Raw genomic sequence first — 15103 nt, 5'->3', positions numbered from 1 at the left:
TTCGAAGATAGAGAATTGAACAACTCCATGACCTTCTGCAGCGGCTTCAGACCCTTTATCTCAATGGGAAGACGGTGAACGTGATTTCACCAAGTACCACATGTTCCTGGATCGACTTTCCAATCAACCAGTCAGATTTGAGGGACAAGTTTACAGTTTATGTCAAGTTAGGCTTAGGGGTGAAGAGTTATTCACCCTCTGATTTTAGGGAAACGTTATGGGTAGGGTTAGGTTTAGGGGTTGGGTAAGGACTACATTTTGGGACAGGAATGTTGATCCAGCACGTCTTACTTGGCAAAATCACGGTGACCGTGGAAAGACTCAAGGACCTCGGAGTTCACCATTCCCCAGGACTAAATGCTCTCTCTCTCTCGGTAGTTCTGGGAACGTATTTCAAGGTGTTTATCCGAGAATGGTTCCCAGGAACATTGTCCTGTTGCATTCGCACCGCCACTCTGAAGTGACGTGAGCCGCGCTCGTTGTTGAGACTTTTATTTTGACGGCACTTCCGCCTACGTCACACTTGACCTTTCAACGTGATACTTAATGTGTGTCAAAAAAAAAAAACGCTCAACACTGGCGTGCATGAATTTAGTCCCCAATAAATAACAACATATCATGTTTTATGCGTGAATCACAGACTGTATGGAAAAGTTGACATATAAAAAAAAGTAAAAGATGTGTCTTGGATGGGGGTCAATTAAATAACCCCTTTTATTTGGGTGTCTTGTTTATTTTCATATAAAAGCAACAGGATATTTGGTGCGTTTACACACGACAACGATATGCTTAAAACTTTAGGACACACCACTATCAAAACGATCAAAACGATCCTGTCACACGGGCTGTATTCTGCTGTCAGGCCAGCAGATGGCGATAACACACTGTAGACTGAACATGTAATGCGCATGACCATCGTCTTCACAGATTCACGTTTAGACTGATCTCATGAAATGGTGTATGTATGACACGCCAATTCGTATTTACATTTTTGGCGCGCTATCTACACGTATAATCGCTTTCCAGCGTGCTTATGAACACCGTTGACGCCGCCTTCACACTGGCAGTTAAAATCAGCTCCGATGCGGCTGCGAAACGACCGGAAGTCATTCATTTCCTATGGAGATTCGCAGACCGCATGCGAATGGGTCCGAAACGGCTCCGACCGAGTGCGGTGCGAAGAAAATCGTGTCCGTTGGTCATCCGGATGCGTTCAAAAATTTGAACTCTTGCGAAAAGCTACGGACGGTTCCTATCCGACAATTCCAGCGGAAGTTGACCGTTGCTATGGTACTGATAAACAAACCTGAAATATTAACTTTTAATAAAATAAAAATTGATTTTATAACGATAAGTTGTGATGTCATTTTTTATTTTCATGACTTTCTAACGTTTATAAGGGCAGTTAATACAATTAAATTGAAGGTAGACATTGAACTATTGACCACTATATCACATTTTTTAGCCGACCTGACATGTCAACGTCCTGAGCAACTTTCCTCACGCAGCATAACCCTAATCAGAGAGATCATACAGAACTGACAGAATCAAACTTTAATCTCTCCGCCATTTCTGTTCTACCCGCGTCCGACGCTTTTCACTGTGTAGTACGACATCCGTTGGGAACGTATTGCGTATTACGGAGCTGATTTCAACTGCCAGTGTGAAGGCAGCGTCAACGTTACATTACTGAGCCTAAGTCCCTCCCTTTCCGGTCGACCACCATGGGACCTTATTTCGGAAAAATATTGAAATGGTAGTCAATGGCGAGAGACAACAAATATTTTGATCTGTGCCCTGAATTATTACACATATGATGTTTGTCAATTTAAAAGATACATTTTAAAGTAAAGAAAGTCGCAGTTTGATGTAAAACCGTTGAGGTATAAGACTGTGAAAATACGTAATTACAAAGACTACAAACCCCAAAGGCACACATTTTCTCTCAATGAATGAAGCTAACTTTACTGAGGCTAACGTCTGTCATTGTTTCTACAGTCTTACGTTATAATTGTAGTGTTACGAGTGTTTTGTACCAGACTGCACACACACGAGCAGCGGATCTCGTTTCGCTTCCTGGGAGACGTAGTTCACAGAGCGATTTTTACATAAAACTAAATGTTACTCTTCTGTTTTATGACAAACTGTGACGTTTTTGACTTTCAGAATTATCTTTTAAATTGACAAACATCATATGTGTAATCGAGGGCGCAGTTCAGACGGAATAAAAAGATTGTCTCGCCATTGACTACCATTCATATTTTTTCCGAAATAAGGTCCTATGAGCCGGAAGCGGAGGGGCGGGACTTAGGCTCTCTATATATATGACTACCCCAACCCGTCCCTAAAACTACCCGTCACTGGGGTTAATAGAAAAATCGCTCCCCAGATGTAGATCTACAGTTTGCTTCGTTTCGCTCAGACATTTAACGGCGTGTACATACACGCGGGTTGCTCAAAATGCGTATAGATAACACGCCACTTGACTTGAAAGTGGCGTGTATGTTTACGCAAAAGTCCTGATGTCATGTTGCACGTTTGGTTGTTTGCACGGAGACGGTTTTCAAAAGTTTGTGTTTTCAGGCGCCCAACTATAGTTGTCGTATAAATAAACGGCCAAAGCGCATCAAGCGTTTTGCGTTTTTAGTCGCCCGTGTCGCGTAAACAGTATACAAAGCACACCATTGGTCTCTGATGTCACACAGTAGCCAGCTGATCCAGCAGAAGTGAGCACTATTCTGAGTGCACTTCTCCCACGACTTATCGAGATTATCTCCAATGATGTTGATGTGTACTTCAAGGCGAAGCATTTGGCATGTGAAGAGCTAATGGACTGAGAAGTGTAGTGTTACCACCCCTTCAGTCTCAGACTAATCGGCACGGTTGCAGACAATCGTTAGCTTTCATCGTTTTGCAAATAGCCTTCAACCACACAATCTTTATCAATCTTGTGCTATTTTTTGATGTTTTATAAACGCTGTGCGAAAGACTGTTTCAAGAATCAACCCTTCAGACACTTGTTTATGCAGTAACTACTCAACAGAACACAACTTTGATGTGTTACGAGGGCTGGGTCATAAAGGTGAGCCAACGCCTCAGTGATTCAGGTGTGGCCGGCTCATGTCTGCAGCCAGCTGCTCTGTTACCACTTGTTGTGTTTTCTTTCAATGCGTGAGGCTTTTCATGAACACACATTACTCACACTCTTCTGACACACCCTTGGCAGAGATTCTGCTTGCCAAAATCCCCAGCAAGCCAGGCATTCTGATTAGATTGCATGTTTTATAAAACCTGACAACTGAAGGAGGGATGCGGTTTCTTTGCAAGCAAGTGTTACTGTGTGTACTATAGCAGAACTTGAAAAGGTCAAGGTACAGAACACATCATGTGGATAAACCCTTCAGTGATCGACAGCAGCTGATAACCCATCAGACACCTCAGAAAATAACACACACACACATCAGACACCTCAGAAAATAACACACACACACATCAGACACCTCAGAAAATAACACACACACACATCAGACACCTCAGAAGATGACACACACACACACACATCATGACTTCATCAAGACCAGCCCATTCTCACCTCTTCAGACGTGGATTTCACAATCACGAAACACAAAAGCTGAGAAAAATTGAGTTTTGGGTTCCTGCCATTAAAAAAGCTAATTATATCACCTATTTAACAGACTTTTAATCGTGTGTAAACTGTTATTAGTTACATAATTACATATTAAAACTAAACAGTTCCTGAGAGTGCACATGGTAAAGGTTACACAAAAATATCAAGCCTTGCAAATTAATGATAGTTGACATGTATTTGCATATTGATGAGAAGTAATTAACATGTAGCTGCAAATTAATGATAGTTGACATGTATTTGCATATTAATGAGAAGTAATTAACATGTAGTTGCACATTAATGATAGTTGACATGTATTTGCATATTGATGAGAAGTAATTAACATGTAGTTAATGATTAATGACATTAATGATAGTTGACAGTTGCTGCAAATTAATGATAGTTGCTGCAAATTAATATATATATGTAGTAATATATATATGCAACTATCATTAACATGTAGTTGCACATTAATGATAGTTGACATGTATTTGCATATTAATGAGAAGTAATTAACATGTAGTTGCAAATTAATGATAGTTGACATGAAACTGCATATTAATGAGAAGAATTAACATGTAGTTGCAAATTAATGATAGTTGACAGTTGCTGCAAATTAATGATAGTTGCTGCAAATTAATATATATATGTAGTAATATATATATATGCAACTATCATTAACATGTAGTTGCATATTAATGATAGTTGACATGTAGTTGGATATTAATGAGAAGTAATTAACATGTAGTTGCAAATTAATCAGAAGTAATTAGCATGCAGTTGCATATTAATGATAATTGACATGTAGTTGAATATTAATGAGAAGAATTAACATGTAGCTGCAAATTAATGATAGTTGACATGTAGCTGCAAATTAATGAGAGGTAATTAACATGTAGCTGCAAATTAATGATAGTTGACGTAGTTGCATATTAATGATAGTTGACATGTAGTTGCATATTAATTAAAAATAATTATCATGTAGTTGCAAATTAATGATAGTTGAAATGCAGTTGCACATTAATGAGAAGTAATTAACATGTAGTTGCAAATTAATGATAGTTGACGTAGTTGCATATTAATGAGAAGTCATTAACATGTAGTTGCATATTAATAATAGTTGACGTAGTTGCATATTAATGATAGTTGACATGTAGTTGCATATTAATTAAAAATAATTATCATGTAGTTGCATATTAATGAGAAGTAATTAACATGTAGTTGCAAATTAATGATAGTTGACATAGTTGCATATTAATGAGAAGTAATTAACATGTAGTTGCATATTAATGATAGTTGACATGTAGTTGGATATTAATCAGAAGTAATTAGCATGCAGTTGCATATTAATGATAATTGACATGTAGTTGCATATTAATGAGAAGAATTAACATGTAGTTGGAAATTAATGATAGTTGACATGAAACTGCATATTAATGAGAAGAATTCACATGTAGTTGCATATTAATAAGAAGTAATTAACATGTTGTTGCAAATTAATGATAGTTAACATGTAGTTGCATATTAATGAGAAGTAATTAACATGTAGTTGCAAATTAATGATAGTTAACATGTAGCTGGATATTAATAAGAAGTAATTAACATGTAGTTGCAAATTAATGAGAAGAATTAACATGTAGTTGCAAATTAATGATAGTTAACATGAAACTGCATATGAATGAGAAGTAATTAACTTGTAGTTGCAAATTAATGATAGTTGACATGAAACTGCATATGAATGAGAAGTAATTAACTTGTAGTTGCAAATTAATGATAGTTGACATAGTTGCATATTAATAAGAAGTAATTAACATGTAGTTGCATATTAATGAGAAGTAATTAACATGTAGTTGCATATTAATGATAGTTGACATGTAGTTGCATATTAATGAGAAGTAATTAACATGTAGTTGCATATTAATGATACTTGACATGTAGTTGCATATTAATGAGAAGTAATTAACATGTAGTTGCAAATTAATGATAGTTGACATGAAACTGCATATTAATGAGAATAAATTAACATGTAGTTGCAAATTAATTAACGTTAGTTGACATATAGTTGCTTATGAATGAGTTAGTTGAAATGTAGTTGCATAGAAGTAATTAACATATAGTTGCTTATGAATGAGTTAGTTGAAACGTAGTTGAATATTAATGAAAAGTAATTAAAATGTAGTTGCATAGCCTATTAATGAGAGTTAGTTGACATGTAGTTGCAAAGTTTCTTATTGATAGTTAGAATGATGTCTAAACTGGACTATGGAAATAAAAATGTAACTTAAAAGTTTATAATTATAATTCCTGCAAACCCCTGGAACAGAAACAGTGTCCGCCGTTATAACTCTTGTCTTCATGTCAAGCTGCTTTTATTGTGTTAAATCTGGTTACCAAGAAAACAACAACAACAACAACAACAACATTCAAACCACAAGTTTTTAATTTTATGTTTAAATCCAAACCTTATCATTACTGAGACGCAACATGTGTACAGATCTCCGAGTGACACATGCAACAGCCTCCTCTTCACAGTATTTGTATTTTTGATCGGAGACTGTGAAATAAGTGGATAAATAAGCACAGAGTCTGCTTTATATCACACGAGTTATTTTATATCACACGAGTTGCTTTATATCACACGAGTGTGACTCGGCTGGGATCGAAGGTTGATGACTTTAATGAAAGGGTGTGTGACATGAGGAGAACATTCACACACTGACCGCAAACACAACAAAAGCCAGGGCTGATCTCATCATCATCATCAACAGCAGGCACATTATACTCTTTATTATCATTCCCTAAAATCAGATAAGATCTTTGAGTCTCTCTCTCTCTCTCTCTCTCTCTCTCGGCTCGGGAATGTTATGTTTGTCAGGTGTGTTTCAATCAGTGAATGAAGAGGCAGTGCAGCAATGAATATATATATATATATATATATATATATATATATATATATATATATATATATATATATATACACAAACCATAAACACATGTTAATAAGAGTCCAAACCAACCACTGCCTTTCAATCCACATGTAAATGTTCAATTCAAAACTCTTCTAGGAACATAAATACATTATAAATTTACTGGAATATAAATCCTGTAGTGTAACGACTGATCCACTGTCGCCACTAGATGGCAGGCTTATTTAAATTATGCTAATCCACAAATATTACAACAGTTTCGGCTTAAAACACACACGCACACACACAGTCTCTGTTACTTTAAGTACCTATTATCACTGTAAAACTGATGTCAAATCATTTATATTGTTAAAGGCGCTATAAATTAATTTGACTATATGTATTAAGGTAATTTGTTTTGTGTACACAAATACATAATACAAATGACTTTAATGCATTTAAGCCTAACTTACATGTAAGTTTTTACTTTTATGTTTAATGCAGTGTAACGTAAAACCACGCACACCCAGACTAAATAACACGAGACTCACTGCTCTTGTCATTGAAATAGTCCTGCCACCAGTTTGGCCAGTAGAGAGCAGCATTACTGCATAATGGAACCAGCAAGATCACACTCGCACTAAAATATGTCATTAAATTATTATTATTAGAGCATAATTGCTTGGTTCATAATGTTTCCTCTAAAACCACAAGTAGCTAAATACAGGCTCAGCAGAAGTTGAGCACGCACACACACGCAGTTTTAATCAATGCCAGCAGTGAGTGCGTGTTGACGGGGGTGTTGATCTGAGTTCCGCCATCACTCGGTCCGGATCATCACCGACGGAACGCGTTAAACTCTCGCGTCAGAAGAGAGATTCCTGAGCGCGCGAGTGGATCATGACGCGTGTCTCCGTGTAATGTCACGCGCAGCGCGGGTCTGTGTGTGTGTGTGTGTGTGTGTACAGGTGTGTTACCTGTGGCTGTGAGTGAGTTAATGCTGGAAATGGACACGGAATTGAACCGCTGTCCTTGAACACTGTTGTTGTTGTTGTTTCTCCTCTCGACTATAGGAACGCGTTTGGAGACAGACAGACAGTGGGCCGAACCGGGGACTTTACTCTATTGATTGATCGCGATCAGTCCGTGACGCTGCTTTGTGAACGGGTGAAGACACGCAAACCACTCCCTGAAGCTCTCCGTGCGTCGGATCGGTGTGAACGCGCGGGGAGTGTGTGTGTGTGTGTTTGCCGCAGTATGTGCGAGACGGTGATGGCCGTGTCTCATCAGCTGGACATCGAGCCTCATCCACCGGAGAACGGGTTCGTCACCCCCGACACCAGCATCGCGCCCGGCTTACTCACGCACATCGACGCCCGCGTCCTGCCGAGCGCGGGCGGATTTGGGAAGTATCAGAAACAGCTGATCGTGTTAACATGGATCCCGGCCCTCTTCATTGGCTTCAGCCAGTTTTCGGACAATTTCCTGCTGGCTCAGCCTCAGTCTCAGGCGAACACATCATGCGAGAGCCTGTCCAACCACAACCACGCGCTCACGACCGCCGCGCCGCGCGAGATGCTCACCGGCGTCGGTAACGACAGCACCGAGCCGCCGTGCGAGTGTGCGCAGTCCGGGAAGGACCTGGAGAACGGGCTGGAGAGAAATGTGGTGACCAAGGTAAGAGTGCGTGTGTGTGTGTGTGAAACAGCGATATTCCTGCACCTCTGTCAGGCGTTGTCAAATAACATGGCTTTAACGGGCAATTTTCATGATTAGAGGACCTATATGAGTGATAAAGGTGAGTTTGTTTACAAAGCGTGCATTGCAGCACACACACACACTCGCTACAGGGAGAATGGCATTGCTGACAGAGATGAATATGAGTAATCTGCATGAACAGCCGTCACGGGGTGTCATGTCACCGGGTTCCCTCATGCTGACCAGATGACATAACCACCGATAAATCAGCACCCTTTAAACCACTGCTGTCCTGGCCTTTCTCCATTATGTGTGTGTGTGTGTTGTGCAATGAGGAATATGGGTCAACAAACCCTACGGATTAGCCTTCTGAGATAAGAGGAATCCCCGTGGACTTTAAGAGTTGATCATATTAGTGTCACTCTCAGATATAATCTTCATCTTTGGGGAAGATCTCAGCCTGGATGCTCACATTAGTGAGCGAGTGATTCTGTGTGTGTAGCCATTTTAGAAAGTATTAAAGTTGTGTCCTCAGTGTGAATAGAGGAGATACGCGTGCACCTGGTCCTGGATCAGCCAATGGCCGTGTGTGTATTTATATAATTAGACTCTATGATCCATATCCAGTTATGGCCGCTCGAACACATGCTGTGATGGGATTCAGCATATTCAATATTAGAGATATTCATATTGGACAGTCAGTGTTTTTTTGGTTCGTGTCATTGAAAGATGATATTAACTTGAGTTGACGTGTTATTAGCTCACTTGAACATCTCTGAGCTTCTGCTCACTGTGTTTGATGTGCTTTATTAATGAGTGTTTATTAATGTTCATATGTAATCACACCCGAAATAAAAGTTTGTGTTTACATAATGTGTGTGTTGTGCATGTTATTTTGTATATATAAATAAATACCCAAACTTGTATTTGAGAATTATATTTTATTTCTATATAAATTATTGATATTTATATATAATATAATATAAATTCTGTATTTATATACAGTATACACATGCATATTATGTAAACACAAACTTTTATTTCAGGTGCCCTGCACTAGATTATAGCTGATCGTATTAACACTTGATTAATGTGGATTATGGTCTTTATTTACTAAAGCTATTGATTATTACCGAGACTTTGACTGGGTACACAAAAAATAATGAGAGGATATTAAAAAATATCTTTCTTAACCCTTATGCTGCATTAGGGACATTTTTGGTCTTTTGCAGTTTAATTTCTTTGACCATTTTGGCTGTTTTAATGCAAATGGTATGAAATTTGGCAAAATTGTGACTTTTTGGATACATGTAAAAAATGTGATCCCACTTTGCAAAATATGTATAACACACACTGTGTAGATCAAATAGTAACACTCAGCACCATAAAGACCAAAAATGGCCCATTGAAACCCATTAAAACGTGTCAGTAATACATGAAACATGATTTTTGCACAAACATCCTTTCATTTTGAAGCAAAAGCATTATATTTGCATTATATAGTGATGATGTCACTACATATTTATTCCCTATGGGTGGAAATGCACTTTATTTTAGGCAATAGGCAATGTTTAATAGGTGGCCATTTTTGGTCTCTAACGCGCTAAGTGGGATTTTTTGCAAAGTGGGACTGTGATAATCCAAATCTAAAGTTTTCTCTTTGCATTTAGTTTATTGAAAATAATTGAATTTTTGTGTTTTTTCCTCTTATACAAATCGATGGTTTCGCAAACAAAACTGGTAATTAAAGGGTTAAAATCCTGAAATTGAATACATTTTTGGTAGTTATGATGAGGACTGATGCTGGTTAAAAGATTTAACTTGGTAAAAGTGGAAAATAATAATAATATATAATATTTTAGGCAATATTTAATATGTGGCCATTTTTGGTCTCTAAAGCCTAGTTCACACTACGTGATTTTAAGCCCGATTTAAGCCCGATTTGCAAATCGTTGAGTCGCCGACAAGTCAGGGTGTTATCGCGTGCAAATCGCGGGCGATTAGCGGACGATTAACGCTCGCCAATCAGTTAGTGTGAAAGAGCCAACAACGCATCAAAGACAGCTCGCAGACAGCTCGCAGACAGGTCACCGAGCTCAGAAAAATATCTAGCATGCTAGATATCTCGAGCAGTCGCGCGACTCAATCTCAGTGATGTCATGAGTACAGCCAATCATAGCAACGCATGGGTTGAGGACACCAGGTAAATCTTACTTTTTCTTTTTTGCATTTTTTTTTCTCAGAGCAGATCGTCGAGCAAACAGTGTGCAGCACTAGTTTCTGTCTGACGTCCATATTCGCGTGTTGTGTTCTTCTCTGGAGTTTCGCGTCATTTCTGGTTCGTTTTATTGCGTGGTTTTTCATTACAAAACATGGTTTCTAGACCAGATAGAATCGTGTTGTTGTCAACTCGTTATTTGTTTGATTATTTTCAGGATTTAGACCGTATTATAGTACTGAAACAGCTCTCATTGAGTCACAAATGATATGCTCTTATCATCCGATCGTGGTTGTATCTCTATGTAGTGCGTTGTTAACTCGTGTAGTGAGTTACCTCCTGTTGTGGATCAATCACGTTGTGTTGTGTGGTGTGAACAGCTAAACAACTTGAACACTCATGATTTCACTGAGAGCAAGTCATATAGTGTGAACTGCACAGTTCAGCCCGACATTTTAAAATCATGTAGTGTGAACTAGGCATAACGCGCTAAGTGTCGTTTTTTTTTTTATCTGGCATAACACAAAATCTTTAAATGCACCAGAAATAATGTTGCTGCTGATCTTTGACATATTCAAGACTGTGATAATCCAAATCTAAAGTTTTCTCTTTGCATTTAGTTTATTGAAAATAATTGAATTTTTGTGTTTTTTCCTCTTATACAAATCGATGGTTTCGCAAACAAAACTGGTAATTAAAGGGTTAAAATCCTGAAATTGAATACATTTTTGGTAGTTATGATGAGGACTGATGCTGGTTAAAAGATTTAACTTGGTAAAAGTGGAAAATAATAATAATATATAATATTTTAGGCAATGTTTAATATGTGGCCATTTTTGGTCTCTAACGCGCTAAGTGTCGTTTTTTTTTATCTGGCATAACACAAAATCTTTAAATGCACCAGAAATAATGTTGCTGCTAATCTTTGACATATTCAAGACTGTGATAATCCAAATCTAAAGTTTTCTCTTTGCATTTAGTTTATTGAAAATAATTGAATTTTTGTGTTTTTTCCTCTTATACAAATCGATGGTTTCGCAAACAAAACTGGTAATTAAAGGGTTAAAATCCTGAAATTGAATACATTTTTGGTAGTTATGATGAGGACTGATGCTGGTTAAAAGATTTAACTTGGTAAAAGTGGAAAATAATAATAATATATACTATTTTAGGCAATGTTTAATATGTGGCCATTTTTGGCCCTTAATGCACTCAACGGTGTTAAAAATCTAATGCAGCACAAGGGTTAAAACAACATGAGTGTGAGTCATATCCACAACTGATTTAGGCCATACGTGTGTGTGTGTGTGTGTGTGTGTGTGTGTTGTAGTCTCGGTCAGGTCCTCATCAGTGATGGTGTCGGGTTGGACACACTGGCATGATTCGCTGGTGCCGAGGCCTGTTGACGCCAGCCGAACAAACTCTAGATATTAAATGAATTACACATAATAACAATTCATAATATTAACATAAAAGATGTGCAACAGTTTTCCACTCTGAGCTGCTGTGGAGCGAGAGACTCAGGGGGCGGGGCTTCATTGCATTTACTCACGGCTGATTGGTCCAGCTTGGGTTTGATAACCTGTTCTAATCTAATCTCGAACTGATCTGGTATTAGCTGTGTTGTGCAGACGATGACCTCTGTCCTCCTAAACCTGTTTAGCTCCTCGTGTAGAAGTTCTGCCTTCTTCCTGACATCACTATCGGGGAAACACTTGGTTTCTGCTCGAGCCTGTGGAACGAGCTGTTCTGCTTTCTCCTGTACAGTGTCATCTGTGTTTGAGAGAGAAAAGCTCCAGTTCTCCTCAGTGTTGCTGAACCCCTTGAGTTTCTTCCGGGAACACGTCTCAGCATTCCTCATTATAATAATTTATGCGCATAATAAAGGGGCGGGGCCTGGTTGAGTTAGTTAGTATGGAAGTATGGAAAGGGGCGGGACTTTCCCTTAACACACTCGAAGCGCTCGACCAATCACAACACACTGCTCCAGCCGACCAATCAGAGCACAGTGTGCTTCAAAAACATTATTTACAATACACACAATTGTCATTTATGTCAAGCACGTCTATGATGTGTGAACGTGCTCTACTGTGGCGGCCATTTTACTACAGTCAACTCATTGACATGTTCAAGAAACCAATTTGAAATGATTCATGGTGCATTACCCTGCTGGAAGTAGCCATCAGAGGATTGGGACATGGTCAGAAACAATGCTCAGGTAGGCCGTGGCATTTACAGTTTTTCTCGATAGTTTACACACATTTTCTGAAAGAATACAAAAAACACAAAACCTAAAAACACTCACACAATTGGCCCTCAATTCTCCTGCAAAATGAAACTTTACGTTCAAAACAATGTTATATATTCTCAAAAATGGTATTTTGTTTTCAAATGACACACACAAACCATCATATGAATAGACATTTATAAGAACCAGTTGAACATTGATGTGCTCAATGGAAAACACTACGATCAATGGAAAACACTTCTTCGGTAACACTTTATTTGAAGGGGTGTGCATAAGACTGACATAACACCTGTCATGAACATGAAGGAGTCTTTATGAATGTTTATGACTGCTGTCATTCGGTAAATTATGACACTTTTAATGCAAAGTTGACATTGTTTAAAATGTCTTTGTTATGACAACTTGACATTAACCAAGAAATCATAACTAGTCCAACGTGTTCCACTTTACTTGAGGTAAGGGGACATTTGACAGTGTAATGACCCTTAATGACCTCTTTATAACTAGTACAACGTGTTCCACTTTACTTGAGGACGAGTCAAATATTCATGACAGAGTTATGGTGTCCTGATGGCCAAAGTCAAAACCAACCACATATGTTGTTAACGCAAAGCTAAATAACTGCTTTAAGTTTGATAATTAGACCTGTTGATTTCTTGGTTATGTCAAGTTGTCATAACAAATAGATTTCTGTCTGTGTTACAGTTATGTCAAGTTGTCATAACAAAGATATTTTAAACAATGTCAACTTTGCATTAAAAGTGTCATAATTTACCGAATGACACTTAATGATAACAGTCGTAAACATTCATAAAGACTCCTTCATGTTTATGACAGGTGTTATGTCAGTGTTATGCACACCCCTTCAAATAAAGTGTTACCACTTCTTCTCCATTCATCATAATGACTCGGGCCTTTTTTGTTTGATTTTTGTTACACTTACTACAGACATTACATGCATAAGTGTGTTGTAAAATATTTGACAATATTGCTTTTTTTAACCAGAACGCACAAATACACGGTAACAAATATATTTAATTTTTCCCACAAAATCAATGGGAGATAGATCCCACATTTCATACACAAAGTTGCACATACAGTGGTCTACATACAAAACTACAGATTTTTTTATGCTGTTACAGTAATAAAAGAAATAAAAAAATATTTTCTCTTTGGTTTTGGTATTTTATGCTAAAGCTCTGATTGCTATGTGTGACGGGTGTTTGTCCATGTGACGAGTCAGTGTGAATATTTGAATGGCAGTGTTTTCCTCGTGAAAACGAGATTTTCTGCATGAAAACTGTGCCAAATGCAGAGAATTGTGTGTAGTGTTTTGAAAAAAGTGTGTTTTAGAGCTGCAATTTGAGTGTAAAGCAGGAATTGTGCTTGTAGTTTAGCAGAATTGGTTCAGGGGGTTGGCGAATGAGTTACATGTTGTGGTCATTGTGTCTCAAGTACCAGAAAATGTGTGTAAACAATCGAGAAAAAGTGTAAACGATGCCCGATTGGCACTAAAGGGCCTAAAGTGTGCCAAGAAAACATCCATTACACCACCACCACCACAGTGGGAACAAGGCATGATGGGTCCATGTTCTCATTCTGATTACGCCAAATTCTGAATGTCGAGACTCATCAGACCAGGCCACATTTCTCCAGTCTTCAACTGTCCAGTTTTGGTGAGCTCTTGCTAATTGTAGCCTGTAGTGGAGATGAGTGGTACCCGCTGGGGTCTTTGCTGCATACCTCGGTTGTAACGAGTGGTTATTTCAGTCAAAGTTGCTCTTCTATCAGCTTGAATTAGTCGGCATTTCAAGGCATTTTCTCCCACAGGACTGCCCTTTTCACTCCATTCTTTTGTAAACCCTAGAAATGGTTGTGCGTGAAAATCCCAGTAACTGAGCAGATTGTGAAATACTCAGACCGGCCACGCTCAAAACTGCTTAAATCCCCTTTCGTTCCCATTCTGACGTTCAGTTTGGAGTTCAGGAGATTGTCTTGAGCAGGACCACACCCCTAAATGCATTGAAGACACTGCCATGTGATTGGTTGATTAGATAACTGCATTAATGAGAATCTGAACAGGTGTTCCTAATAATCCTGCATGAATCCCGTTGAGAAAACAGTCTGAATCAAGTGCGATCTTTCATGTTTTGTACTTCACCTGCTTTAGCTCTATTTCTAATGGGATAGCAACTGGTGAAATAATTAATGTATGATGGCATTTGGTGTCTTTTGCTGAGCCGAAACCATGTGACACTCTGATATCGAATGATCAATATTTGTTCAGTCGAGTCAGGGTGGCTTTGAGGTGTGTGTGTTGATTCGAGGGACTTTGTCGATTTGTAATGCGTTGGTCATGTAGGTTTTATGGCTCTGTTGAAGTATTGATTCCTATTTATGAGATT

The 15103-nt window shown here is 38.3% G+C and overlaps 1 protein-coding gene across 1 annotated transcript in view; it reads left to right on the top strand.

Moving 5' to 3' along the window:
* The first annotated feature begins 7301 nt into the window (after window positions 1-7301).
* The window catches only part of slc22a23a (solute carrier family 22 member 23a), a 51625-nt gene continuing 43823 nt past the window's right edge, over window positions 7302-15103 (top strand). The window contains exon 1 of the mRNA XM_039674509.2: window positions 7302-8211. Coding sequence (XP_039530443.2) covers window positions 7792-8211 — 420 coding nt within the window. The 5' untranslated portion in view covers window positions 7302-7791. The remainder of the gene's footprint in view (window positions 8212-15103) is intronic.

Source organism: Pimephales promelas, chromosome 5 (assembly GCF_988280905.1).
Source record: "Pimephales promelas chromosome 5, fPimPro1.hap1.1, whole genome shotgun sequence".
In the NCBI taxonomy this organism is placed as follows: Eukaryota; Metazoa; Chordata; class Actinopteri; order Cypriniformes; family Leuciscidae; genus Pimephales; species Pimephales promelas.
Note: the sequence above shows the minus strand (reverse complement) of the source record. Positions and strands in the feature narration are given on the sequence as shown.